We start from the raw sequence: 25,467 nt of genomic DNA on the forward strand, positions 1-25,467 counted from the left end.
CTCCAGACGCGCAGGCTCAGTAGTTGTGGCTCACGGGCCTAGTTGCTTCGCGGCATGTGGGATCTTCCTAGACCAGGGCTCGAACCCATGTCCCCTGCATTAGCAGGCAGATTCTCAAACACTGCGCCACCAGGGAAGCCCTCTGAAGCAATTTTCAACAGCTTTATTGAAACAAAATTCACATACCATGCAATTCACCCATTTAAATTGTATAGTTCTTGGACTTCCCTGGAACTGGAACACAGACATGCAACTTCTAACAGTGCTAAATGCAATAAGAAAGAGGATGGGAGGGATGTAATTTAGGTTGGGGGAGGAGTCAGGGGAGGCTTTCCTTGAAAGGTGACAGTAAAGCCCAGATATGTGAGGGGAAGGAAAGAGGTAGGAGGAGAGCAAGGCAAAGAGTACTAGGGCAAAAAAAAAAAAAAAAAGAGTACTAGGGCAGAGGGAATAGCACTGGGGGTGGCTCTGAGGCTGGACAGCCCTTCGGGTCTCAAGAAGTGAATAGGAGGCTGGTGTGTTTGGGTCTGCCTCCATCTTAGGAAGGGGCCGGTGAGGGCGGGTGTGCATCAGTGCCTGGCCTGCGATGAGAACAAACTAAATATTTGTGCTCATTCCTCCCCCTCCCCAATAGCCACCTCCTACCTTCCTCTTTGCACTTGCAGTTCCCTCTGCCCAAACACACTGTTCCCTCTCCTTTTCTCTGGCTTATTCCCACGGGCCTCAGTTTCATGTCACTTTCTCTCAGATGGTATTTCAGCTATTATCGTGTACTCTCTTGTTTCTTTTCCTGTGACCAATGGAGGGGCGGGGGAAGGGGGGCAGGAGGAATATATATATATTTCCTCCAGATGTTCTAGATTATTCTATCTTATTTTTCAAAAAACTTTGGTCACAACCCAAAAGCTTGATGCCAGCCCTCGGTAATGGCTTACTGTTCTTAGTCTGAAAAACTCTAGAGGACTTTCCACAAGTCCCTGTGACATGCACCTACCCACACCCAAAGTCAACGCAGGGAAGGGGTTGACTTCTTCCGTCCTGCACCCCCAAATTCTGGCATAGGGTCTGGCTGAGCACAGTGGGTTTAATGAACGTCTGTTGAGTGAATAAATGAACAAACAGCAAACCAGGGACAGAGTTAGGACTTCAACCCCACCTGTGCCGTTCCCTAGGACTCAAGAGTTCTGCCCACGTCATTTCCAAAGACTCAGGCAGCTGTGACCCGCCTCCTGCTACCTTCACCTACCCGCTGCTTCCTCTGGGTGGGGCGCGGGCGGGGGACGGTGACGATTAACCCGAGTCTCCCTTCTGGATGAACCAGAACTCCATTTCCCACAAGTCTCAGGGCTGGGACTACATTTCCCATGAGCCTCTGCTTTCTCCAGGGTCTGTGCCCTTCAGCCACCCTGGCAGATAATTGCATCTTTCCTTATCCCCCAGCCCCCACTTCCGTACTCTTTACCTGCATATGGTCAGTCCACCCTGCAGCCCTGGTCCCGGCACCCCCTCCCTAGCACCCCTCCTGGCTTGATGAACCTGCCTCAGTTTCTCCAATGAGCCTCACTGAACCTCTCTCCCTCCCCCTCCCCTCGGGTCGCCTATTCTGAGCGCGCCGGCTGCGCGTTTTGGACCCGGTGGGTCCTCGACCCCTACTGGGGGCGGGGGGCGGGGGTGGGCCTTCTGGGGATGGGGTGTCTGGGTCGCCTCCGCTGAGTGTAGTGAGACTGCGCCTGAGATGCGCAGCTCCCGCCCAGCCTCAGCCGGGAGGGACGCATCGCAGGGGCTCACGGACTACAGAGGCGTCCGCGCGCAGGGTGGGCGTCCGTGCTTCCGGTGTGTCTGCAGCTCGGGGTGCTGTGCGGGGGCGGGGGTGGGGGAGGGTGACCCCGAGACGGCGGCGGCCTGGCACGTGATGTGTGCGTCCTTGTCTGTTTTGTCTGTGTCCCTGACGGACCGAGTTCCAGTCCCCAATCTGCCACTTCCCGGCTGCCTTGGGGCAGATGTCTGCTCCTCGCTGTGCCTGTTTCCTCATCTGTACGATGGGAATGATAAAAGAACCTGTCTCGGAGGCAGATGTCAGGATTTAAAAGTAATATGTGTAAAGCGCTGAGAACAATGCCTGGCTCGCAGTAAATGCTCATAAAATAAATAAATAAACTATGATCATGTATCTTTTGTATGAGGCAAGTGCCTATGTTGTGTAATGGCTATGTAACCTCATAGGAAATGTGGGTATTTGTGATGCGTGTGTCTGTGTGTATCTTTGTATGTGTTCTGTATGCCTGTGTGTATGTGATATGTGACCACGGTGGGGTACTGAGTCTTTGTAACCTTGTGTGAAATTTGTGTACATCTGTGATGTGTGTGCCCAGGTATGTTGAGGTACGCAATGTGTGTATCTGTGTGTTCAATGTGTGTGCTTGTGTTGTGTGTGTCTGCGTGTTTCTTGTATGTAAAATGTGTGTCACTGTGTATATGTGTATGTAATATGTATGTATCAGTGTAATATATTTATGTGTATTTTTGTAGGTGACTTTTGTAGCTTTGTATAGTCTTTGAATGTGCCGTGCGTCTATATCCATGTGTGAGTTGTGCTTGTACATGTGTATCTGGGTGTGTGACGTGTCTCTGTGTATTCATGTGAGTGAAATGGGTCTGTGTGAGACGTGTGTGTCTTTGATGTATCTGTATCTATATATGTGTGTGTGTTGTGTGTGTGTAGTTGCATATGTGATGTGCAGGTCTCTCCATGTATCTGCTGTGTGTCTGTGTATATTCGTGCATGGTATACTTGTGTCTGTGTTAGTGTGTGTCACGTGTATGTCTCCGTGCAAGTGATGTCTGCGTATTTGTATGATGTGCATGTGTGTGTGTTTATCTGTGTCTGTGATGCGTGTGTCTGTGGGTCTTCTTTGTTGCCCATTTGTCTGTGGAATGTCTGTGTTCGTGACTTTGTACCTTGACACGTCACCGTGGTGTCTGTGTGGATCTTTGTCTGTGGCGTGTGTGTCTGTGGATTTGGGGCTTTACTTTGTCTGTGGCATGTGTGGGTCTTTGTGATGCATTTGACGTTCCTGCGTGGCCGGGTGCATCTGTGCAGGGGGCCGGCCTGCCTGTGCGTTTTTAGTGCAGCCTATCATCCCTGCGTCTTTGTGTGTGACGTGTACGTGTCCCCGTCTGCCGATAGCTGTCCACCTTTGTATGTGATGTGCTTGTCTATGAGGGTCTCTGCGACGTGTGTCAGCCGTGTGTGGGCTGTGTGTGCCTGCCTGACATCTGCATCGTGGCGCGGAGCACACGTGTCCCTGCTGGTAGCATGTCACAGCAGTGTCCAGGCCAGGCACTGTGGGCCCTGTGTCCCCCCCACACAAGGGTCTGCTGGTCCCTGTCTGTCCCTCCCCCTCCCCTCCCTCCTGGCAGCCAATGCTACTGGGGAGCCAGTTGCCATGACGACGCTCCATCCTCCCTCCATCCTCCCTCCTCCCACCCTTCCTCTGACAGGCTCTCTGCTCCCCCAATCCCGGCTGCCCTCGGGGGCGGGGCCCTCATTCTCCCCCCCCATCCTACCCTCTCCCCCCCAGCAACCCCGGCTCCCCAGCTCCTCTCCTCTGTCCGCCTCTCCATCCCTTCATCTGTCTGTCCCTTCAAAGAGGGGGAGGGGGGTACCTGAGCCAGTAAGCAGCCCCTCCCTCCCCCTGTCCTGAGTCTCCTGCCCCTCTCCTGGGCTGGGGGGAGGCCAGGGTCGCGCGGGTCCCCATGGCTGGGGGCTGAGGGCCCGCCCCCCCCTCCTCCCCAGCCGCCACCACCTCCACCTCCCTTCCATCCTCGACAAGATGCCTGCCCCCGGCGCCCTCATCCTCCTCGCGGCCGTCTCCACCTCCGGCTGCCTGGCGTCCCCGGCCCACCCAGGTAAGTCTGTCCGGCCATCCGGCTGTCCAGCGGCCCCCACCCCCACCCCGGCCTGCCCTGGAGGTCTGTCTGTGGGGCTCTGGCTCCATCACCTGTGTGGCGTCTTCCCGCAGCGAGCCAGGGCCTGGGGAGCCGCGGGGACGGTGCCTGTGTTAGCAGGGCCTGTGGGAGGAAGGCTGGGGGCTGGGTGGGGAGGGGGTCCGTTCGGGCAACATGTGTGTGTGCACACGCATGTGTGCAGGTGTGTGCAGGGAGCCGGGGAAGGACAGGGCCTCTGGGAGAATTGGGGACAGAGGGGAGGAATACTGTTTCTAAGGGGGACACAGCATTGGAGGCTGTCTCTAGCTTTGGGGGAGACCCAAGGCTTGCGGAGCTGCCTTCTCAGGGGTTTGGGTTGGGAACAGAGGACATGTGTGTGCTCCAAGCGTCCCTAAAAGAAACAAGCCTCAACCCCCGTAACTAGGAGGTTCCGGCATGGGGCAAGAATCTTCTCCCAGCCTGCAGTTGGGGGTTCATCCTCTTCCCCAAACAGCGGGTAAGAAGGCTGTTGTGGGAGCGTATTTTAAATTCTGAGAGCCCCAGCCTCCACTATTACTCCTCCTTCCCTCAATCCTCACTGAAATTCATCCAAGCCTGGGGGTGAGGTGATGGGGGGGAGTCCCAGGTTGGGGCGAGAGGAGGGACCCCACCCCCAACCCAACCACTTGAGAAGGCCCCAAACTACAACTCCCACAATGCCCTGGGCCATCCGGCTCCTCTGCCAAGGGGCCCTGGTTGCAGAGCATCATGGGAGTTGTAGTGAAGACTAGCTAGATGAGGAGGGGCACGGAATCCGGGAACCAGGGCCTTGAAGCCGGGACCCCAGCCCAGTCCTGTGCCCACAGATGGATTCGCCCTGGGCCGGGCCCCTCTGGCTCCTCCCTATGCCGTGGTCCTCATTTCCTGCTCTGGCTTGCTGGCCTTCATCTTCCTCCTCCTCACCTGTCTGTGCTGCAAACGGGGCGATGTCGGCTTCAAGGTGAGGTGCATGAGGGGATTCAAGATCGGGAGGAAGACGCCAGCAAGTCCTTTCCCCCTCAATCCAGGTGGTAGGAGGGGGAGCGGCGTAGCGAGTCTGAGAGCCCTTCAGGCCTGAAGTTATGGCAAGGTCCAGAGCCTTGGGATGGGAATTGGACTGGGATTGGGGGACAGTTATGAGAAAGATGGGGATAGTATTGATGAGAAGGACCATGGCATGTCTCAGCCCTGTGTTCTCCCCCCCTCCCCCCTCCCGGCCCCAGGAGTTTGAGAACCCAGAAGGGGAGGATTGCTCCGGAGAGTACACTCCCCCCGCCGAAGAGACCTCCTCTTCACAGTCGCTGCCTGATGTCTACATTCTCCCTCTGGCCGAGGTCTCCCTGCCGATGCCTGCCCCGCAGCCATCACACTCAGGTACTGCCCCGCACCCTGACTAGGGCCTCATGGCCCCACGGGACAGGGTGGAAGGCCCTGAGAGTTTTCCCTCAGGGAACAGGGAGCAGAGACCCAAGGCAGCCAAGGGGAAAGGCAGAGGTGGGAGCCCCGGAATCTTGGAAGCAGCCTGAAGGAAGTCAGAGAACATCTTGGTAGAAGCCATTGCTTCATCCACAACCAGATTTGGGGATTCTTGTGGGGCAATCAATGGTAAGGTCAGCCTAGATCTTAATGTCAGAGGTAGCCGATGGCAGGCTGAAGTCATGTCATAGGAGCTTGGGATGCCAAAGGGAAGGACAGATTGGACGTTGGAACCTTGTGGGCAGCCAATGAGGAGGCAGAGATCCCATCGTGGAATGTTGGGGCAGCCAATGAAAACAGATTTGTTGTGTCTGCTTTGACCCCAGTCCCCACTGAATTGAGGGGTGTTGTTGGCACTTGGGAGGGGAGAGAGGCTCAGGTGCCTCTCCCTTTTGCCCCCCACCAGACATGACCACCCCCCTGGGCCTTAGCCGCCAGCACCTCAGCTACCTGCAAGAGATTGGGAGTGGCTGGTTCGGGAAGGTAATTAAGTGGGGCTGGGGGTGGGCGGCGGAGGGTGCATACGATCCAGGGCGATGCTCCTGTTCTGTGTCATCCCCCCTGCTCCCACCACTACTCATCTGCCCCCTGCCTCGTCCCCCTGCCCCCCTCAGCCCACCCATTGCCCTCCCCTCTGTTCACCTCTCACCCACTCCCGTCCACTCCATCCCCCCGCCACCTGTCGGTCAGCGCCTCCCTCCTCACTCCATTGACCACTCCGCCTCGCCATCCGGCTCTCCACGCGTCCGTCTGTCCATCCTTCCACCCGTCCCTGCGTCCATCGGACTCTGGGCCTGTGAGTCTCTAACCCCGCGTCTGGTGGGAGTACGAGGGTGGTGGGATTTGAAGGAAGAGGCTGGAAAGAGGGGGAAGATGGGAGCCATACGGTGGGGTGGAGGGTGGTCCCTGGGATGGGGCTGGGGAAACCACAGGCGCTGCCTCCTGGGTCCCCCTTGATCAGGTGATCCTGGGAGAGATTTTCTCGGACTACACCCCAGCCCAGGTGGTGGTAAAGGAGCTCCGAGCCAGCGCAGGGCCCCTGGAGCAGCGCAAGTTCATCTCAGAAGCACAGCCATACAGGTATGGGGACTTCTCGCTGGATGTGGGGCTCGGAAGGCCCAAATATCTGAGTTTGTGCCTCAGGGAGGTAACATTGGGAAGTGGGAGGAGTGCAGTGTGGGGTCAGATCTGGATTCGAATCGTCCATCTACCTTTTCCTGGCTGTGCCACTCAGTCCAGAGAGTTTCCCTCCCTGAGCCTCAGGTTCTTCCTTGGGACAGAGCCGGGGAAATGAAGGCAGTGTGATGAAGGCGAGGGGACAGCACAGAAGCTGAGCTGGAGACCTGCCCCTCTCCACTCTGAACCTCAGTATTTTCATCTGGAAAGTGAGTCCAGGAAGTCTGAGCAGCCTCATGTAGAGGGCAGCTGAGAGGATGCGAGATGACCCTGTGTTAGGCACTGGGTACCTCATGGTGGTTCCCTTCCTCAGGCCCCTGCTTGTGCGTGAGGAAGGACAGAATCAGAATCACAGACCAGGGTCCTCCCACCCCTGCCCCCATTTGACTGGGAGGTCTGGGAAGGCAGGACCCTGTCCCTCCCTTGCCTGGTCTCCCCTCCACTCTGAGGGCTTCTAGACAAGAATTAAATAAACAATTGTTACATGAATGCCCTGTGGGGTAGTGAGTGCCCTGTCATGGAAAGGGTGCATACACGGGGACCTCTTATCAGAGGGTTGTAAAAGTGAGCTTTGCCCAGAGATTTTCTTAGCCCCTTCCTCTGAAACCTCCCATGGTTTTCTGCGGCCTGCAGGACAAAATCCCACTGGTCCCTACAGCCCACAAGCCCTGTTCCCTTCCTGCCATCAGCCCTCTCACCCCCTGCCACGCGGTCTCCCCACTGACCCTCCCACATGCCAGCTTCTTTCCTGCCACAGGACCGCCGTCCTGCTGTTCCCTCTGTCTAGAATATCACTCCTGCCTCACCCAGCCCCAGTTTCAGATGGTGGGAACCCTTGCCCTTCCTGGGTCTCAGAACAGAAAGGCCTTCCCTTACACATACACACTCACACACACACACACTCCCTCTCTCCCTCCCCCACCTAAGGAGGACCCTGGAATGCTCCGTCACGTTAACTTGTGTATTTTCTGCATAACACGTATCCTAGTTTGTCATTACTTCATCCTTTTACTTGCTTCCTTGCCTGTCTCTCTCTAGGCCCGTGCTGGCAAGCACTAGCCACCTATGGCTATTTAAATTCATCTTAAATAAAATGTAACCAAGTTCAAAATGTCTTTCCTCAGCTACCTCTGTCACATTTCGAGAGCTCAGTTGTCACATATGGCCGGTGGCTCCCGTGTTAGATCAGATCTAGAGGTGAAATGACTTCTGTGAGGTTACACACTTGGGAAAGAAGGAGACAGGATTCAGACCCCCAAGCCTGACTCTTACCCACAATGTGAGGGTAAAAGAGGGGTATCCCCCAGTGTTGGAGGGGACAGTGACAATTCTTGAGGAAACGATGTTGAAACTAAGGGATGAGGAGGACTTTGATGAGAGGAGAGTGTTCTCCACAGAGAGAAGCGTACATGCAAAAGGCCTGGAGCCTAAGCAGGCACCTGTGAGTTTGGAGAGCGGTACACAGGCGTGAAGAATGATACTGGGGAAGGCAGAGGGGCAGGAAAGACCGAGGAGTGAGCCAGGCTCTGTCCCAGGGTACCAGGGAGCCATGGAGGGTCGTAAGCAGGTGGGCATCAGGTCAGGGACAGACTGGAAGGGAGAGACTGGAGGCAGGGAGGCTGGCAGGAGGCTGAGAAGAGAGTCCAGGAGGTGAGGAGGCTTGAGCTAGGGCTGTAGGGAGGGCAGGGGAGGGGGAAGAGTCAGGGGGCAGGAAGAAAGGCTGAGGGGGTGGTGAGCCAGAAGGAGGGGCAAGGAGGTGCCTGGGGGTCTGGCTCAGGGACTGGGAGACAGTGGGGTGGTCCTGAGGTGGGGATGTGGGGAAGGAGTAAGGAAACTGAGACCAAAGAGGTTGAAGCAACAGTTTGGTTTTGCTGGGAGGTTGGGGTGGGACAGAGGGCTGGGGTGGGATGGAAGGGGCTGTTTCCTGACCCAGGCAACCCCCTTCCCCTCGCAGGAGCCTGCAGCACCCCAACGTCCTTCAGTGCCTGGGCGTCTGCGTGGAGACACTGCCCTTTCTGCTGATTATGGAGTTCTGTCAACTGGTGAGGGTCTGGGGCAGGGGAGGCAGAGCCGGGAGCTGGGTGGGGTGAGGGCTCAGGGCAGTTCCTAGGGATCTGCAGCAATGACATCATCATCATAGCAACACCTGTGACAAGCACCGCCACCTCTGTAGATGAGTACTCACTCCCCAGGTGGTGCACCCTGAACTAGCGCATGAGGTGGGTGGGTGCTGTTCCTGTGCGCTTCTAAGCAGCAGGGGAAACTGAGGCCCAGAGGGGGCTGCCCACTGAGGGCAGAGGTCATCCCATCCTCGCCTCGGATTGCCTGGTGTGGGTGCCTGGGAGGGGGCGGTGGTGCTGACCCCTCCCTGCCCTCGCTCCCAGGGGGACCTGAAGCGTTACCTCCGGGCCCAGCGGCCCCCCGAGGGCCTGTCCCCTGAGCTGCCCCCTCGAGACCTGCGGACACTGCAGAGGATGGGCCTGGAGATCGCCCGCGGGCTGGCACATCTCCACTCCCACAACTACGTGCACAGGTGGCAGCTCGGGAGCCAGCGGGAGGAATGGGGGGAGGGGACTACTTAGGGGAAAGAGGCCAGGCCACGGGGGTGGATGGTGAGGCCACAGGGGAGGGGGTTAAGGATGGAAGGAGGCCTGAGTGGGAGACACAAAAAGGGGGGAGAGCCCAGGAGGGTCAGGGGGAAGAGGCGGAGTCAGGAGAGTAGGGGAGGAGTCAGGAAGGGAGGAGGGGTCACAGAAGAGAGGGAGGAGTCAAGGTAGGAGAGGAGGAGGGAGGAAAAGAAGAGGGAAGGGGAGCAGTGCGGGAAAGTGGGCGGGGTCTAGGAAGGGGGGGCGGGCTTCCCCAAGCTACCCGCTTCTTACCTCGCCCCCCTCGCCCGCCCCCAGCGACCTGGCCCTGCGCAACTGCCTGCTGACCTCCGACCTCACGGTGCGCATCGGAGACTACGGGCTGGCGCACAGCAACTACAAGGTGAGGGCTGGCCTCCATCAGAGCTGGGAGGGGGCGGGGGGCGTCCCGGCCTGCTTGACCGCGCCCCGTGCCGCCCACACCCAGGAGGACTACTACCTGACCCCCGAACGCCTGTGGATCCCGCTGCGCTGGGCAGCGCCCGAGCTCCTCGGGGAGCTGCACGGGACCTTCATGGTGGTGGACCAGAGCCGCGAGAGCAACATCTGGTGAGGGGCCCGGGCCGGGGGGCGGCCGAGGAGGGCAAGGAAGGCAGAAGGGTCGCAGGTTCTACGGATGGGGCAACTGAGGCCTGGAGGGGAGGCCCCCTGGCCCGTCAGGGCAGGGCTCTGACCTTCCTCTGCCCTTTGCTCCCCGCAGGTCCCTAGGGGTGACCCTATGGGAGCTGTTTGAGTTTGGGGCACAGCCCTACCGCCACCTATCAGACGAGGAGGTCCTCGCCTTCGTCGTCCGTCAGCAGCACGTCAAGCTGGCCAGGCCGAGGCTCAAGCTGCCCTACGGGGACTACTGGTGAGGGCGGGGCCTGACCCCGGACCCCTGACCTTCCACCTCCCACCCCAGGATGATCCCAGAATCCCCCACGTCATTTCACACTCTCCCCCCTCCACAACTGCACCACTTGCTGCCAGCCCTAGAATGGAGTGGGGACGTCCCCACCCCTTCCGCCAGCATCTGCTACTTGGAACGGGGAAACTGAGGCATGGAGTGACAGCTGGTGTTTGAACCTAGTTTCTCCAACCCTAGAAGACCCCTGCTGCTTGGCTTGTCTCTGATTCCACAACTTGTAACCCAAACGCGAAGGCCACCTTAACCCTCATTTCTGCACATGTGCCTTGCTGTCCTCTCTTCTTCTAGGTCTCTGTCTCCCTCTCTCTGGTTTCTGTTCCCCCCTCTCTCTGGGTCTTGGTCCTCTTCTCCCTGGGTCTCTGCCCCCCACTTTCTCCTGGTCTCTGCCCACCCCCAGTGACCCCCCCGCCCCCCAGGACTCTGCCCTACTCACTCTTGCCTCCTCTCCCTCCCCCAGGTACGACATCCTGCAGTCCTGCTGGCGGCCGCCTGCCCAGCGCCCCTCGGCCTCTGATCTGCAACTGCAGCTCACCTACCTGCTCTCCGAGCGGCCCCCAAGGCCCCCCCCGCCGCCGCCGCCCCCCCGAGATGGTCCCTTCCCCTGGCCCTGGCCCCCGCAGCACAGCGTGCCCCGCCCGGGGACCCTGTCCTCTCCGTTCCCCCTTCTGGATGGCTTCCCTGGGGCTGACCCGGACGACGTGCTCACGGTCACCGAGAGTAGCCGTGGCCTCAACCTTGAGTGCCTGTGGGAGAAGGCGCGGCGGGGGGCCGGTCGGGGCGGGGGGGCACCCACCTGGCAGCCGGCGTCCGCACCCCCGGCCCCCCACGCCAACCCCTCCAACCCCTTCTACGAGGCGCTGTCCACGCCCAGCGTGCTGCCGGTCATCAGCGCCCGCAGCCCCTCCGTGAGCAGCGAATACTACATCCGCCTCGAGGAGCATGGCTCCCCGCCAGAGCCCCTCTTCCCCAATGACTGGGACCCCCTGGACCCAGGAGTGCCTGCCCCCCAGGCCCCCCAGGCCCCCCCCGAGGTCCCCCAGCTGGTGTCCGAGACCTGGGCCTCCCCCCTCTTCCCGGCGGCCCGGCCCTTCCCGGCCCAGTCCTCAGCCTCCGGCAGCTTCCTCCTGAGCGGCTGGGACCCCGAGGGCCGGGGCGCCGGGGAGACCCTGGCAGGAGACCCCGCCGAGGTGCTGGGGGAGCGGGGGGCCACCCCGTGGGCCGAAGAGGAGGAGGAGGAGGAGGAAGGCAGCTCCCCGGGGGAAGACAGCAGCAGCCTTGGGGGGGGCCCCAGCCGCCGGGGCCCCCTACCCTGTCCCCTGTGCAGCCGCGAGGGGGCCTGCTCCTGCCTGCCCCTGGAGCGGGGGGACGCCGTCGCCGGCTGGGGCGGCCACCCTGCTCTTGGCTGCCCCCATCCCCCCGAGGACGACTCGTCCCTGCGGGCGGAGCGGGGCTCCCTGGCCGACCTGCCCCTGAACCCCCCCGCCTCGGCCCCCCCCGAGTTTCTGGACCCCCTCATGGGGGCGGCGGCGCCCCAGTACCCCGGGCGGGGGCCACCTCCCGCTCCCCCCCCGCCGCCGCCACCTCCTCGGGCCCCCGCGGACCCGGCCGTGTCCCCCGACCCCCCCTCGGCCGTGGCCAGTCCCGGCTCAGGCCTGTCGTCTCCGGGCCCCAAACCGGGCGACAGCGGCTACGAGACCGAGACCCCTTTTTCCCCCGAGGGAGCCTTCCCCGGTGGGGGGGCAGCAGAGGAGGAAGGGGTCCCTCGACCACGGGCTCCCCCCGAGCCCCCCGACCCGGGAGCGCCCCGGCCACCCCCAGACCCGGGTCCCCTCCCGCTCCCGGGGGCCCGGGAGAAGCCGACCTTCGTAGTTCAAGTGAGCACCGAGCAGTTGCTGATGTCCCTGCGGGAGGACGTGACAAGGAAGCTCCTGGGGGAGAAGGGGGCAGCCGCCCGCGAGACAGGGCCCAGGAGGGCGGCGAGAGGCCCCGGGAACCGAGAGAAAGCCCCGGGCCCAAGCAGGGGCCCCACAGTCCTGGACAGCGGGAAGCAAGCCCCAAGCCCGCAAGAGGGCCCGAGCCTCCCCGTGAACGGGGTGACAGTGCTGGAGAACGGGGAACAGAGAGCCCTGGGCGTCGAGGAGAAGGTGGCGGAGAATGGGAGCCCGGGGTCCCCAGAGAGAGAAGAGCAAGTGCTGGCGAATGGGGAGCTGCCACCCCCAAGGAGGGAGGAGAAAGTGCTGGAGAATGGGGGCCTGGGGTCCCCGGCGAGAGAAGAGCAAGTGCTGGTGAATGGGGGCCTGACACCCCCAAAGATCGAGGAGGTGTCAGAGAATGGGGGCCTGAGACTCCCCAGGAACCCGGAGAGGCTGCCAGAGACTGGGCCTTGGAGAGCCCCAGGGCCCTGGGAGAAGATGCCCGAGAGTGGGGCTCCAGCCCCCATGAACGGGGAGCCAGCCCCAGAGACCTCGCTGGAGAGAGCCCTGGCACCTGGCGCAGTGGTCTTGGCCCTGAACGGCGGGGAGACAGCCCCTGGCCCCACTGGCCCAGCCCCCAGGAGCGGGGTGCTGGAACCCGGGACCGAGAGGAGAGCCCCCGAGACTGGGGGGGCACCGAGAGCCCCCGGGGCTGGGAGGCTGGACCTCGGGAGTGGGGTCCGAGCCCCAGTGGGCATGGGGATGGCCCCCGGCGGCGGCCTCGGAAGCGGCGTGGACGCAAAGGCCGGATGGGTCGACAGCACGAGGCCACAGCCGCCTCCACCGCCACTGGAAGCACAGCCGACGAGGCCGGAGCCAGCGCCCCAGAGAGCCAGGCCGGAGGCAGCCTCCGAGGGAGAGCCCGGGGTCCCAGACAGCAGAGCCGGCGGAGACACAGCACCCAACGAAGACGGGGACCCCCCCAAGCCCGAGAGGAAGGGCCCCGAGATGCCACGACTGTTCTTGGACTTGGGACCCCCTCAGGGGAACAGCGAGCAGATCAAAGGTGAGCAGGCTGCTGGGAGCACGGGAGCGCGGTTGGGGGCCGAGGCCCAGCTCCTTCCAAGATGTAGGGTGCAGTTGAGAAGCTCAGGCTCCCAGGTACCAGACAGGTCAGCCTGATGGTGACAAGTGCAGACCCTAGAGCCGCACTCCCTGGGCTCAAATCCTGGCTTTGCCCCTTCCTAGCTGTGATCTTGGACAGATGACCTTCTCTGTGCCTCAGTTTCCCCATCTGCCAAAAACGGATGACAAGGATAGCGCCTACCTAATAGGATTGTGAGGGTTAAACGAGTTAGGACTTCCAAAGCCTTTGGCCCAACGCCTGGCACTTCTAAGCACCTGCTGTTACATCACAATTCACGTCAACTAGGGGATGCAAACTCAGATGCCCACAGGGGTCAGACAGTATAAGGGAATGAATGACAGGTGGGAATGAATGAATGAATGAGAGCTGGGAGACGTGGGGTAGGAGTTGGGGAGGAAATGCAGCCACTTCTCAGCTCCATTCAGGAATGCCCACCTGGTGTTGCCAAATCTGCTGCTTTCCCCCTTTAAGCCAGAGTTCTGGGTGTATTAATGGTTGAAACCACTCAAAAGAAGCCTTTCTGTGGGCTGGGCTGCCAGTGCGTGATCTCTGGTTTAAACTTTCCAACAAGCTGAGGCATCTATTCATTGTGCCAGGCCTCCTGTGCACCAGGCCCTGAGCTGTCCAGGGCTGAGACCCAGGGAGCCTCAGACCCTGCCCTGCCCACCCCAGTACTGGTGGCTTGAAAGCCTAGTAGAAAGGCCTTTTCTGGAAACTGAGTTTTGATAGGAACACAGGAAATAGTTTGTCATAGAGAGGGGATAATTTAAGAGAAGATAAATGGAGAGTAAAATAAACAGCCCCTGCTTAGATGTGGACATAGGGACTGTGGTTCCACTGGAATTATCCAGAGGCCTGATTTCCTTAAATACTGGTATGAAAGTTATAAATGACTGGGCCTGTTTTATATTGGCAACCTCACAGCCACACTTGAAGGAAGGGTTATTATCTCTGTTTGCCAGAGGAGCCTGAGGCTCAAGAGGGAAAGGTCAGGAAGGGGACTGAGCACAGAACCTTCCTTCCTCAAACCCATGGCATTAGAACACTACCACTTCCTCAAGGTTGTTGTGGGGAGTTTGCAACCAGCTGTGTCAGGAAAGACCCTGGGCAGCATGAAAATGACAGGGGATGAGCCACTAAGATGCCTCAGAGGATCTGAAGCGGGGGTGGGGTGGGTCGGTGTTGTTGGGTGCAAAGAGACTGGGAATAGCATGCTTTTCTTTTTTTTTTTTTTTAAATCCAGTGAACTCCTACTCATCCTTCATGACCCCACTCAAATTCCCCCTTCCCTGGGAAGCCTTCCTGATTTCGAAAGACTGTCACCCTGTCCTTCCTCTGGGTATCCACAGCCCTTGATAGCTTCCTCTATAAAGCCCCACTCCACACCATCACCTTGAGATGGGTGGTCAGGGAAGGCCTCAATAAGGAGGTGACTTCTGAGCAGACATGAAGGAAGTGAGCCAGGTTGACATCTGGGAGAAGGATGTTTCAGGTAGAGGACACTGAGATGGGCATTAACTTGGCATGTTCATGGAATAGCAAAAGGCTGGTGAAGCTGGAGTTGAGTGAATGAGGGGTGGAGAGTGACTCGGTCCACATACATCTTTCTCCTTGCCCTGCCCTGACCCTCTTCTCATCCCCACCATCGCCCCCCACAGGGCCTGGCACACAGCTCACTTATGCAGTAATGGAGGAATGAGTGGCCCCTCCATTTACCAGTGAGGAAACAGAGGCTCAGAGAGGTGGATCTGCTTGCCCAGGGACACACAGCAAGAGAGCAGGGTAGGCTTGGGATTTGAAGTGAGGTTTCCTCCTCCAGGGACCTGAAGTCCTTCCCCCCCAGCAGGCTGAGATCAAGGAGTCTTAGGGCAGGGAAAGGACCTGGAGATGGCTAGACACCCCAATTTTCTGGCGATTGAGGGCCAAAAAGGGAAAGAAAGTACCTTGGTCAACATTGTGTAGCAGGGAACATTTATTCACAAATATTGACTGAGTACTTCTATGTGCTTGGGGTTTGGGGACGCAGCCAGAATGAGCCCAACTCAGTCTCTGTTCCGTGGCAAGGCAAACATTAATCACACTGCCACAGAATTACAGTTCTATACTGAGATCAACCGCTAGGAAGGCGAGGTGCTTGGTACTATGGGGTGCAGAGCGGGTTGCCTGGCCTGACCTCTTGGTAGATCTCCAAAGGCTTTGAAAGTCCAGACAGAGCTGGACGATGAATAGGACTTGAGTTAGATAAGGAAGTTCCAGGCAGAGGGAACAGCCTATGCAAAGGCTCAGAGGTGGGAGGAATGGGGATGTGGCCCATGTGGTTGGATGGAGGTCAAGCCAGAATGAGGTGGGGACAGAACCAGGAGAGGTCAGCACAGCCAGGGCACTCAGGCCTGGTGGCCCCGGGAGAAACTGGGGCTTTGTGCTGTGGGAACTGGGGAGCCACGGGGAGGGTTAAGCACTGGAGTAGGGGGAAGACCGCTACCCTTCTGCTTGGAGACCCCCAGTGCAGCCTTTTGGTTCACAAGGGTGGAAACAGGCCCAGACTGTGGCTGAGATTACCTAAGGACACAGAGTTAGGCGGGAGGGCATGCCTCAGTTTCCCCAGGAACAGGAGCTCACCGGGTGTCTCCCCTCGCAGCCAAGCTCTCGCGGCTCTCGCTGGCGCTGCCGCCGCTCACGCTCACGCCGTTCCCGGGGCCGGGCCCGCGGCGACCCCCGTGGGAGGGCGTGGACGCCGGGGCAGCTGGCGGGGAGGCCGGCGGGGCGGGGGCGTCGGGGCCGTCGGAGGAGGACGGGGAGGACGAGGACGAGGACGAGGAGGAGGACGAGGAGGCGGCAGCGGCGGGCGCGCTGGCGGGGCCGCGGGGCCCCGGGAGAGCGCGGGCAGCCCCGGTGCCCGTCGTGGTGAGCAGCGCCGACACGGACGCGGCCCGCCCGTTGCGGGGGCTGCTCAAGTCTCCACGCGGGGCCGACGAACCCGAGGACAGCGAGCTGGAGAGGAAGCGCAAGATGGTCTCCTTCCACGGGGACGTGACCGTCTACCTCTTCGACCAGGTGGGCTGCCCCCGCGCAGGACCCCGGGGCTGGGTCTGGGAGGGGCGGGGCCTGGATGAAGACCACGCCTAGATTGGGGGCGGGGTCTACAGGGTGAGGGCGGGCCAGGGAATGGGGCGGGACTTGAAGGACCAGATGAGGCCTTGAGTGTAAGGGCGGGGCCAGGGAATGGGGCTGGGCCTGGAGGAAGGCCGCGCCTCAAGTAGGGGCGGGGCCTGCAGGGTGAGGGCGGAGCCTGGGGAGAGACTGGCTAGGGAAATAGGGCAGGATGAGTCCTTGAGTGTGAGGGCGGGGCCTGGGGATGGGGCGGGGCCTGGGGATGGGGCGGGGCCAGGGGAAGGGCCGAGTCCAGAGCAGAGGTGGGGCCTGGGGTGGGGGAAGGTGCTGGAGGGCTAGGGAGAGGCCTGGAGATGAGAACGGATCCGGAAGGAAAGCGCGGTACCTGGTGGTCAGAGGCTAAGAAGAAAGTGAGAGGATTAGGGCGTGGTCTGTAAGGTGGGGGCGGAGCCTAGTGAAGTTCGGGATGAGGTTTCTGCACCAGCGCTCTAATGTTGTGGAGGCCGAGGGGCCGGCTCAGGATGGAGGGGATCTTATCCACTAGGGGTGGGCCATGGAGAAGCTGCAGGGAGGGCTTAAAGAGATGCTGCTTGTAGTGTTAAGATACTAAGTGCAGTAGTGGGTTCAGGGATGGGGCATAGCTAATGAACTGGGGCGGGGCTAAGAGAGATGGGTTGGGGATTGTGTTAAAAGTAACTAGCCTGGGAGGTTAGTGTTGAAGAGAAAAACAGGGCGGTGTAGTGCTTGTGGACTGGGGCCGTGTCTAGATGAACCTGGGGCAGGGCATACTAAGGTTCTGAGATGAGTGAGAACAGGGTCAAGAGCTGAGGCCTAGGGCACTGAAACAAACTGGAGCGGGGCCTCTTCAGAGGGCGGGGCTTAGGGGCTCGCGGGAGGGTCCGGAGATGCTCAAAATGGGTTAAGGGTTTGGAGGACCATAGGAGCAGGTAGTTGTGGGGCCCGCACTTGGACGCCTGTGGCCGAGATCTAGGACGTGAGTAAGGGTCATGGAGAAGGGACGAGACTTACGGAGACAGTCCTGGGTTAGGGGCTTCCGTGGAGGCAGCGCGTTAAGGAGCCAGGAGAGAATTCCTGCAGTGGACTGCTTAGCTGTGGGCGGGACTCCGTGGTCGGGGGAGGAGCTTCAGGCCGGGGGAGGTTAAAGCTGGCCTGAGGCTTCGAAGGCGGATTAGGGGGTCTTCAGAGACAGCGATTGTAAATTGGGATGCCTGAAGCCCCAGAAATGTTAGCGGGGTTTGTTGCTTGTTGGGATGTAGTGAGTGCGATGTGACGGTTCGCCCCCTCTTGCCTCCCCTAATATGCCTTCATAGGAGACGCCAACCAACGAGCTGAGTGTCCAGGGCCCCCCCGAGGGGGACACGGACCCGTCAACGCCCCCAGCGCCCCCGACGCTTCCCCACTCCGCCACCCCCGGAGATGGGTTTCCCAGCAACGACAGCGGCTTTGGTGAGGGCCGGGGCGGGGCAGAGTTGGGGGCGGGGTCTATGGGAAGGGCAGCGTCGGGGCGGGGCCTGCTGAGGGGCGGGGTCGGAGGGCTGAAGAAGTGACTGAGAGTCTGACCGCGTCCTCTCCTCTCCCTCCTCACCCCCCCCGCCCCCAATGCTAGGAGGCAGTTTCGAGTGGGCGGAGGATTTCCCCCTCCTCCCCCCTCCAGGCCCCCCCCTGTGCTTCTCCCGCTTCTCCGTCTCGCCTGCGCTGGAGACCCCGGGGCCCCCCGCCCGGGCCCCCGACGCCCGGCCCGCAGGTATCGTGCTTCAGACCCTTGGTCCTGCCCCACGTCTGCCAATCTCTCCCCATCTGTCTCTCCCACTTTCTTGTCCCCATCTCTCTGAATTTCTTTGCCTCTCTCCCAGTTTCTTCCTTCCCCTCTCTCAGTCTGGCTGCTCACCAGTGAAACCCCACCCACCTCTGGAACCCGCTCAGACCAAGAGGTGTCCATCAGATGGGCTTGGGCAATCACGCCCTTCCCTGAGCCTCAGTTTCCCTTCTGTAAGGATCCCCTCTGAGTCTTGCACATCTTTTTTTTTTTTTTTTTTTTGGCCACGTCCCTTGGCATGTGGGATCTTAGTTCACTGACCAGGGATGGAACCCGCGCCCCCTTAACCACTGGACCGCCAGGGAAGCCCCAAATCATTTCTTTCTTTTTCTTTTCTTTTCTTTTCTTTCTTTCTGTCTGTCTTTCTTTCTCCCTCTCTCTCTCCCTGCCTCCCTCCCTCCCTCCCTCTCTTTCTTTCTTTTTCTTTCCGATCTTTGCCCCATCTTTGTGCTAAGATTCCTGTCTGGTACTTGGCGGATCTTGATCCCATCTCCTTTGGGGGGCATAGGTTGATCAGAGGCAGACAAGAAGCCAGAGGAAACCAGGGGGCTCAAAGCTGGTTAGTATGAACCAGAGCAGAGAGGACATGGCCAGGGAGCACCATAGCAATAACAGCCAGCACTCTCACAGACCTTAGAATGTGCTTGCAACATCTGACCCCATTTAATCCTCCCTATGATTCCATGGGGTGTATTCTAGTCTCATCTCCATTTTACAGAAGAGAAAACTGAGGCACAGAGAGGCATGAGGAGCCGGGGCACAAACCCTGGCTGCCTGGCCTCTGAGTCTGTGTCCACTCCAGTAGTCAGCATTTGTCAGGTACCTTTCTTGCGTTTCACTTACGCCATAATGCTAATCCTCACCACCACCTTAGGAGAACATTCCTGCATACAGGGCTTGCACTGGGCCAGGCGGGTGGAGGTGTTCCCAGAGGACAGAACTAAGTAGAGGGAAGGTGCAACTGGCTCTTTTCAGGGGGGACTCCATACCTGCTCCCCTACACTGTGCCCGAGTTCAGGTGTTGGCCCTGCCACTTCTTGGCTGGGTGACCTAGGGCAAGTCGCTTTCCCTCTCTGTACCTCAGTTTCTGTAGAACGAGGAGGATAGCAGGATCTAACTCCTAAGTTTGTTAAGGGGATTGAATGGCTTAATCGTCCCCTTGCACGCTGCAGTGGTCTTTAACTGGTAGCTGTTACTGCGTTTAATGAAGTAGATGCTTGCATCGGCTGTACTGGGCTCGTGGGATTCCGTGCTGGGCAAGATCAATGAGCCCCCCTCCGCCCTACCCACAGCATTGCCCCACAGTCCCACAGTAAGTGAATAAGTGCCAACTCAGGGTTGCTGAGAAAGCAGATGACAAGAGGAAAGGGCTTTGTGTCCCTTTAACCGGGGACTTGAAGGGTTGGTTGTCGTTAACTAGGTGAAGGGGAAGGGGACAGCATGCTAGCAGACAGGACAGCTTGCAGAGGGCCTGAGGCAGGAGAGAGCTTGGCTGATTCATGGAACAGAAGGGAAGCGGGTGTGTCTGGAGGTTACTTGCAGAGTTGGGTGGAGGGGGGTGGGTGTGGGAAGTGAGAGAGAGCAGGACAGACCCCACAGGGCTTGAGGGTAAGCTGAGGGGCGGGGACTTTGTCCTGGGGGCACTAGGGAGCCACGGGAGGAGTGTGAGCTGGGGAGGGGCAGCATCAGCCCCGGGTGTAGGAAGACTTCTCCCGGGCCTTGTGGGGGCCAGTGGAGGCAGGGAGGCTGGGGAGGAGGCCAGGCAAGGCTCCAGCGGGGAGAGGAGAGGACATACAGAGTCAAGGGCAGGAGGGATGGGCTGAGGGTTGACCCTTCACTTGGCAACATCCTCAGATTTCACCCCCAAATGTCACTTCCTCCCAGAGGTCTTCTCAGAGGCCCCCAAGAGGACAGGGTGAGGTGGGTTCCAGGGCGTGGGGACACCAGCCAAGTGTTGAGTCAGCTGAGGCCCATAGGGCCAGCAATCCAGGATGACTTCACCTTTGTTCACCTGGAGAGGAGAGGGAGGGCCCGATCACACAAAATCCCAAATCCCTTTACTCAGTCCTTAGCTATTCCGCAGCTGGGCTGGGAAGCTGCTGAGCCGGTTTCAAGACCACGGCTGGGGGGTGGCTCTGCCCACTTCACACACGTTCCCTGGGTGCTGAGTGATGCCAGGAATCTCAGAGTTTCCCTACTTCTTTGAAAAGGACACGAGGGTCATGCTCCCCATTTAAAGGGAGGGAAACCGAGGCTCAGGGACTGGAAGTGAGGGCAATGACTTGACCCAGGCCACTCAGGTGAGAAGTGGGAGGTGGAGTGGGAGGGTGCCCGGTGGGTAGCCCTGGTTGAGAGTCTCCACCCCACAGACCTTGGTTTTCTGGATGTGTTGTATGGGTGGGAGGCTCTCCTTCTGCCGGGAGAGAAGGGATCATGGTGGGAAAGTCTGGTGGGACGGCACTTTCTGCAGGGCCTCTACTGGGTGCTGGGGGTGCAGCAGTGACCAAATGCAGTCCCATCCTCTCTGATCTTCCAGTCGAGAGGGGCAAGCAGACAGGAAGCTAGCTCTTGGACAATAACTGAGATTATCCCAGAGGAGAAATGTGAAAGAAAATAACTATAGTGGAAGGGAATTCCCTGGCAGTCCAGTGGTTAGGACTCAGTGCTTTCACGGCCGAGGTGAAATCCCTGGTCGGGGAACTAAGATCCCACAAGCCATGCGGCGCCGCCAAAAAAAAAAACAACCCCTCCCCCCACTATAGTGCAGTGAGATAGAATGACCTTGGGGGGTGAGGGGGACGACTGCTTGACTGAGAATGGCCTGGAGAAGACCCCTGAAGAGGGGGCACGGCGACGGAGGCCTGAGTTCTATGGGAAGGGCTAAGGGCATGCTAGGCAGTTGGAACAGCCAGTGCAAAGGCCCTGGGGTAGGACGGTGCTTGGAGGAACAGCAAGGAAGCAGAGCACTGTGGCTGGAGCAGAGTGAGTCGGGGGCGGGAGTAAATGACAGAAAAAGGACAGAGCAGATCAGGTGGGGCGCTCCCCATGGTGAGGGCTTGGTTTTCACTCTGATCGACAAGCCAGAAGCCATGAGCCTTTCTGCCCAGTAATTCCATTTCTCTCTCCTCTCCCTCCATCCTCAGGCCCCGTGGAGAACTGACTCCCCGAAGACTTGACCCCCCTGCACCCCCAGAAGAGGGGTTGAGAGTAGAATCCTCTGTGGACGATGGAGCCACTGCCACCACCACAGACGCCGCCTCCGGGGAGGCCCCCGAGACCGGGCCCTCCCCCTCCCCCACCATGTGCCAAACAGGAGGCCCTGGCCCTCCGCCCCCCAGCCCCCCGGACGGCTCCCCTGAGCCCCTTGACCCCCTCGGTGCCAAATGAGGCAGGAAGCCCCTCACCCCTCCCTGGAGAGCCGCCTTTCTCGGAACTGAACTGAACTCTTTAGGGCCTGGAGCCCCTCTGCACAGTGGAGGCCCCTCCTCACCCACTCCCAGCCCCAGACAGGGGCCGAAGGCTTCAGGGACCTGGACCCCCCCATCTCGCGTCTCCCCTTTCCCACCCCAGCCTGGCCCCTGGAGGGGCCTCTGGTTCAAACCTTCGCGTGGCATTTTCACATTATTTAAAAAAGACAAAAAACAACTTTTTGGAGGAACGTGGGGCATGTGTGTGTTTCGGGAGATGAAGAGGGGAGGCTGCAGGGACCGGGTGCTGTCCAGGAGATATGGCCATCCTCACAGCCCCATCTGACAGGAACACCGAGGCTCAGAAAGGCAGAAATGCCTGTGTGGCAGCGAGACCCCCGGCTTCTCCGCTTCTCTGGATCTCAGTCTGGTGTCGGCATCACCAACTTCTGCTGCAGCCTCAACTTACGGTTCAGGAGGTGACGAGGAGCCGGCGAGGGTTCGGGAAGGTGGCAGGTTATGGTCAGAGCTGGGTTTCTGCAAGGTGGCCAGAAGCTGTCCCAGGGCCAGTGCTGGTGAGGAAAATGCTCAGAAATGACCTGCCAGCACCCACACTGGATCATGGCCACATCCCACACACCTCAGAACGGCACTGCCTGTACCTCGAGGCACAGACCCTCTGCCTCGAGGGTCAGAATCTATCTCCCTGCCCATGGTAACTGTGCCTCAGTTTACCTGTTTCTTCATGTGACCACCCACCTGTCTGACATTCTCTTGCCTTCCCCCTAATTGAACCTCTCCATTCAAATTTCTCTGTTTTTTGTCCCTTTATCTCCCTATTTCACCCGGTCCCAGTTCTGTCTTTGTTTTCCCATCCCGTGTCTTCAGCCTCTTTCTTCTCATCTATTTCTTCGTCTGAGTATCACCCCATCTCTACTTCTTTCTCCTTGTCTGCGTGTCCCCGTCACCTTCCTGTCTCTATTATGTCTTTCTGCCACGGGTTTTTTGTCTCGATTTCTTTCTTCTTAATTTGTCCTGGTCTCTTGACTGATTCTGTCTCCATCTTTGTCTTTTTTTCTTCTGACTGGGTCTGTCATTGCATCTCTGATCTCCTGGCTTCAACCTGTCTTCCTCCCACCCCCACCCGCCGTCACCTTGGTACCAGATTCATTTGTGTATATGAAGGAAGCAGTTTGGATGAGGGAGGAGGGAAGGGGTCAGGAGTGGGGACCCAGCTGGGATGCTGTGTGGACTCCTGGCTTAGGAATTAAGATGATGAGAGCATTAGGGTCACATGTAAGTTGTGGGCGATGGAGAAAGAGCGAATGAGAGGATTAGGTTTTGCCTCTGTCCCCTACTGCCACTTCTGATAGATCTGGTGGTTCTTGAACTGATCTTGTAACACGTCTGCCCAGGGTGGGTGCTGCATGGAACCCAGCCAGGTTAGGCAGTGAGAGCCTAGGCTCCTGGGTCTGAGGGAGGAGGGGGCTGGGGGCCTGGACGTCCTGGGTCTGAGGGTGAAGGGGTGTATTAGCTCACTAGAGCTGCTGTAACAAAGTTCCACAAATTGAGTGGCTTAAACCAGACTTTATTGTGTCAGTTCTGGAGGCTAGATGTCCAAGATCAAGGTGTCGGCAGAGTTGGTTCCTTCTAAGGGAGAATCTGTTACAGGCCTGTCTCCTAGCTTCCAGTGGCTGTCTGGCAATCTTTGGTGTTCCTTGGCTTGCAGAAGCATCACCCCAATCTCTGCCTTCGTCATCACATGGCCTTCTCTCCTTGCATGTGTGTGTCTGTGTCCAAAATGTCCCTTTGTATAAGGACACCAGTCAAGTTGGATTAGGGCCCACACTAATGACCTCATCTTAACTAATTGTATCTGCAATGCTTCTATTTTGGAATAAGATCACATTTTGAGGTTTTGGGAGTTAGGACTTCAATATATGGATTTGTGGGGGGCACGGTTCAACCCGTAACAAGGGGGTTGGGAGTATGGGGTCCTGGGAGAGGAGGGAGCTGAAAGCCAGAATTCTCCATCCTTGGGGAGAAGACGGATTGGGGGCAAAACTGAAGGACAATTCTGAGGAGACTGGAGTCTGATTTTAATGTTCCACAGGCATCTCCAGCTTAATTTGGCTAAAACAGAACCACTGATTTCTCCCCCCATAAATCCTCTCTTTAGCCATCTCAGTAAATGACATTGCAATTCACCAGCTGCTCAAGCTAGAATCCCAGAGTTGACCCAGCCCTCAGCAAGTCTTGCTGGCTCCTCTTCCAAGAGGACTCTTGCGGGTCCGGGTCTCTCCAAGTCTATGGCCACACCCTCTTACACCAGAATGACAGCACAGCCTCCTAACTTACCTCCCTGCTACTGCCCCTGCTCACCTCCAAATTACTCTCCTGCAACAGCCAAAGGCCCCCTCCTGCAACATCAACCCAAATGCATCACTCTCCTGTGTCATGACCTTGGATGGCTTCCCATCAGCTAAGAGGACATTCAAAGTCCTAACATGGCTGTCCAGGCCCCAGATGATTGGGCCCAGGCATTTCCTCCATTTCCCATCACCCCAGCCCCACTCCACCAGCACCGTACAGGCGCAGCAGCATGCTGTCAGCTACTCCGACACAATGTGCCTTTCCCTGCCCTGGGACATGCTGTTGCCTTTGCCTGGAATGCTCTTCTGGGGCATCTCCACTGAGCCAGCTACTTACCCACAACAGGCACTCGGTACCTATGGGTTCATTCCATGGAGGAGAGCAACACAGGGGGAGACACTCCATCTCCCCCTGGTGGAGACACTCCATCTCCCCCTGGTGGAGATGGTGGGACCCTCCATCGACCCAGGACCTCATTTCCCATGACTTTCTTGGGTCAAGGACTCCATTTCTGTGGAATTTTTGAGGAGTTGGGAATTCCATTTCCTCATTTGGGAACTTCATTCCCCATCAGCCCCTGGGGTGGAAGCGGTCAGGCAGGGCCTTGTTTCCCAACCTGAGAAAGTTGGGGGCAGGGGATCAGCCGAAGGGAAACCCAACATTAGAGTCTTAAGAAACTACATTTCCCAGGAGACCTCCAGAATGGCTCTCCCGACAGTGGAGCGGCCAGCGCCGCATAGCTTGCTGGGAATTGTAGTCTGGCAGTCTCCCGGGAGGGCTGGGTGCACCACCTTGGAGTTGTTACAGCGATTAGGAGCTTTCACACCCGCTGATGTCTGTGGCCAAGGGCGGGGCCGGGTCAACGCCCGAGACCCGGGATCTTCCACACCCCACTGGCAGCACTCAACAATTAGGAGTTAGATGCCTTGGGGACACGGAGGATAACTGCAGCTCAGGCACGCCCTGGGACAACAGGCTTCCCTTCCAGCAGGGGCTTGGTCCTGGGCCTGTCTGCAGTTGTGGTTTCTCGTACTAAATCCTCCTCAGCTGCAGATCTGGACGTAGGAGAGAGACGGGGTCTCCCGACACCCTTCTCGGGATCCACGTGCTTTTGTTCCTTGGGGACACCACGCACACCCCAAGCTGGAAGGCAAAGGGGGACAAGCCTGGACCTGGGGCTCAAGGGTACCCCACCCCCCAAGGTTTCACCCTCAAAGAATGCGGTCCTTACACTTCTGTAAGCTGTCAGATTCCCGGGAAAGGAGATGTTATAAAAATGCCGGTTCTCAGCACTACCCCTGCGTGGTGTAAAATGTCTTCCAAAGGATGATCCTCTAGTGGCTGAGAAACCCGGTTCAATTGGCCCAGAGTCCCACCCTCTTGGCCCCAAAGCCCCGCCCCACCTACACTGGTCGCAACCTATTCCCGACACCACTGACCTCTAGCCCAGCCGATCAGATATTATCTGTTGCCCCTCAAAGACCACAAGCCCATGAGAGCAAAGGTGGG

The 25,467-nt window shown here is 58.7% G+C and overlaps 1 protein-coding gene and 1 long non-coding RNA gene across 2 annotated transcripts; one reads left to right on the forward strand and one right to left on the reverse strand.

Annotated features, from left to right (window-relative positions):
• Window positions 1–3,803: 3,803 nt before the first annotated feature.
• On the forward strand, window positions 3,804–23,534 carry LMTK3 (lemur tyrosine kinase 3). Its single transcript, XM_060131618.1, has 15 exons — window positions 3,804–3,909; window positions 4,794–4,927; window positions 5,190–5,340; window positions 5,849–5,925; window positions 6,404–6,522; window positions 8,573–8,660; window positions 9,003–9,151; window positions 9,522–9,606; window positions 9,691–9,812; window positions 9,964–10,113; window positions 10,628–13,149; window positions 15,869–16,284; window positions 17,673–17,808; window positions 17,969–18,106; window positions 21,322–23,534. Exons 1-15 carry the CDS (start codon window positions 3,834–3,836, stop codon window positions 21,336–21,338), a joined length of 4,380 nt encoding a protein of 1,459 aa, XP_059987601.1. The 5' UTR covers window positions 3,804–3,833; the 3' UTR covers window positions 21,339–23,534.
• On the reverse strand, window positions 23,158–24,357 carry LOC132509978 (uncharacterized). Its single transcript, XR_009537189.1, has 2 exons — window positions 24,295–24,357; window positions 23,158–24,005 (listed from the first exon to the last, which is right to left on the reverse strand). It is a non-coding gene; the product is annotated as an uncharacterized LOC132509978 (long non-coding RNA).
• Window positions 24,358–25,467: the final 1,110 nt, after the last annotated feature.

This window comes from Lagenorhynchus albirostris, chromosome 19, assembly GCF_949774975.1.
Source record: "Lagenorhynchus albirostris chromosome 19, mLagAlb1.1, whole genome shotgun sequence".
In the NCBI taxonomy this organism is placed as follows: Eukaryota; Metazoa; Chordata; class Mammalia; order Artiodactyla; family Delphinidae; genus Lagenorhynchus; species Lagenorhynchus albirostris.

Coding starts and splice junctions, on each gene's coding strand:
- LMTK3 (XM_060131618.1), top strand. CDS start 3,834: ATGCCTGCCCCCGGCGCCCTCATCCTCCTCGCGGCCGTCTCCACCTCC. Junction 5,341..5,848: donor CCCGCAGCCATCACACTCAG/GTACTGCCCCGC, acceptor GCCCCCCACCAG/ACATGACCACCCCCCTGGGC. Junction 16,285..17,672: donor CCGTCTACCTCTTCGACCAG/GTGGGCTGCCCC, acceptor ATGCCTTCATAG/GAGACGCCAACCAACGAGCT.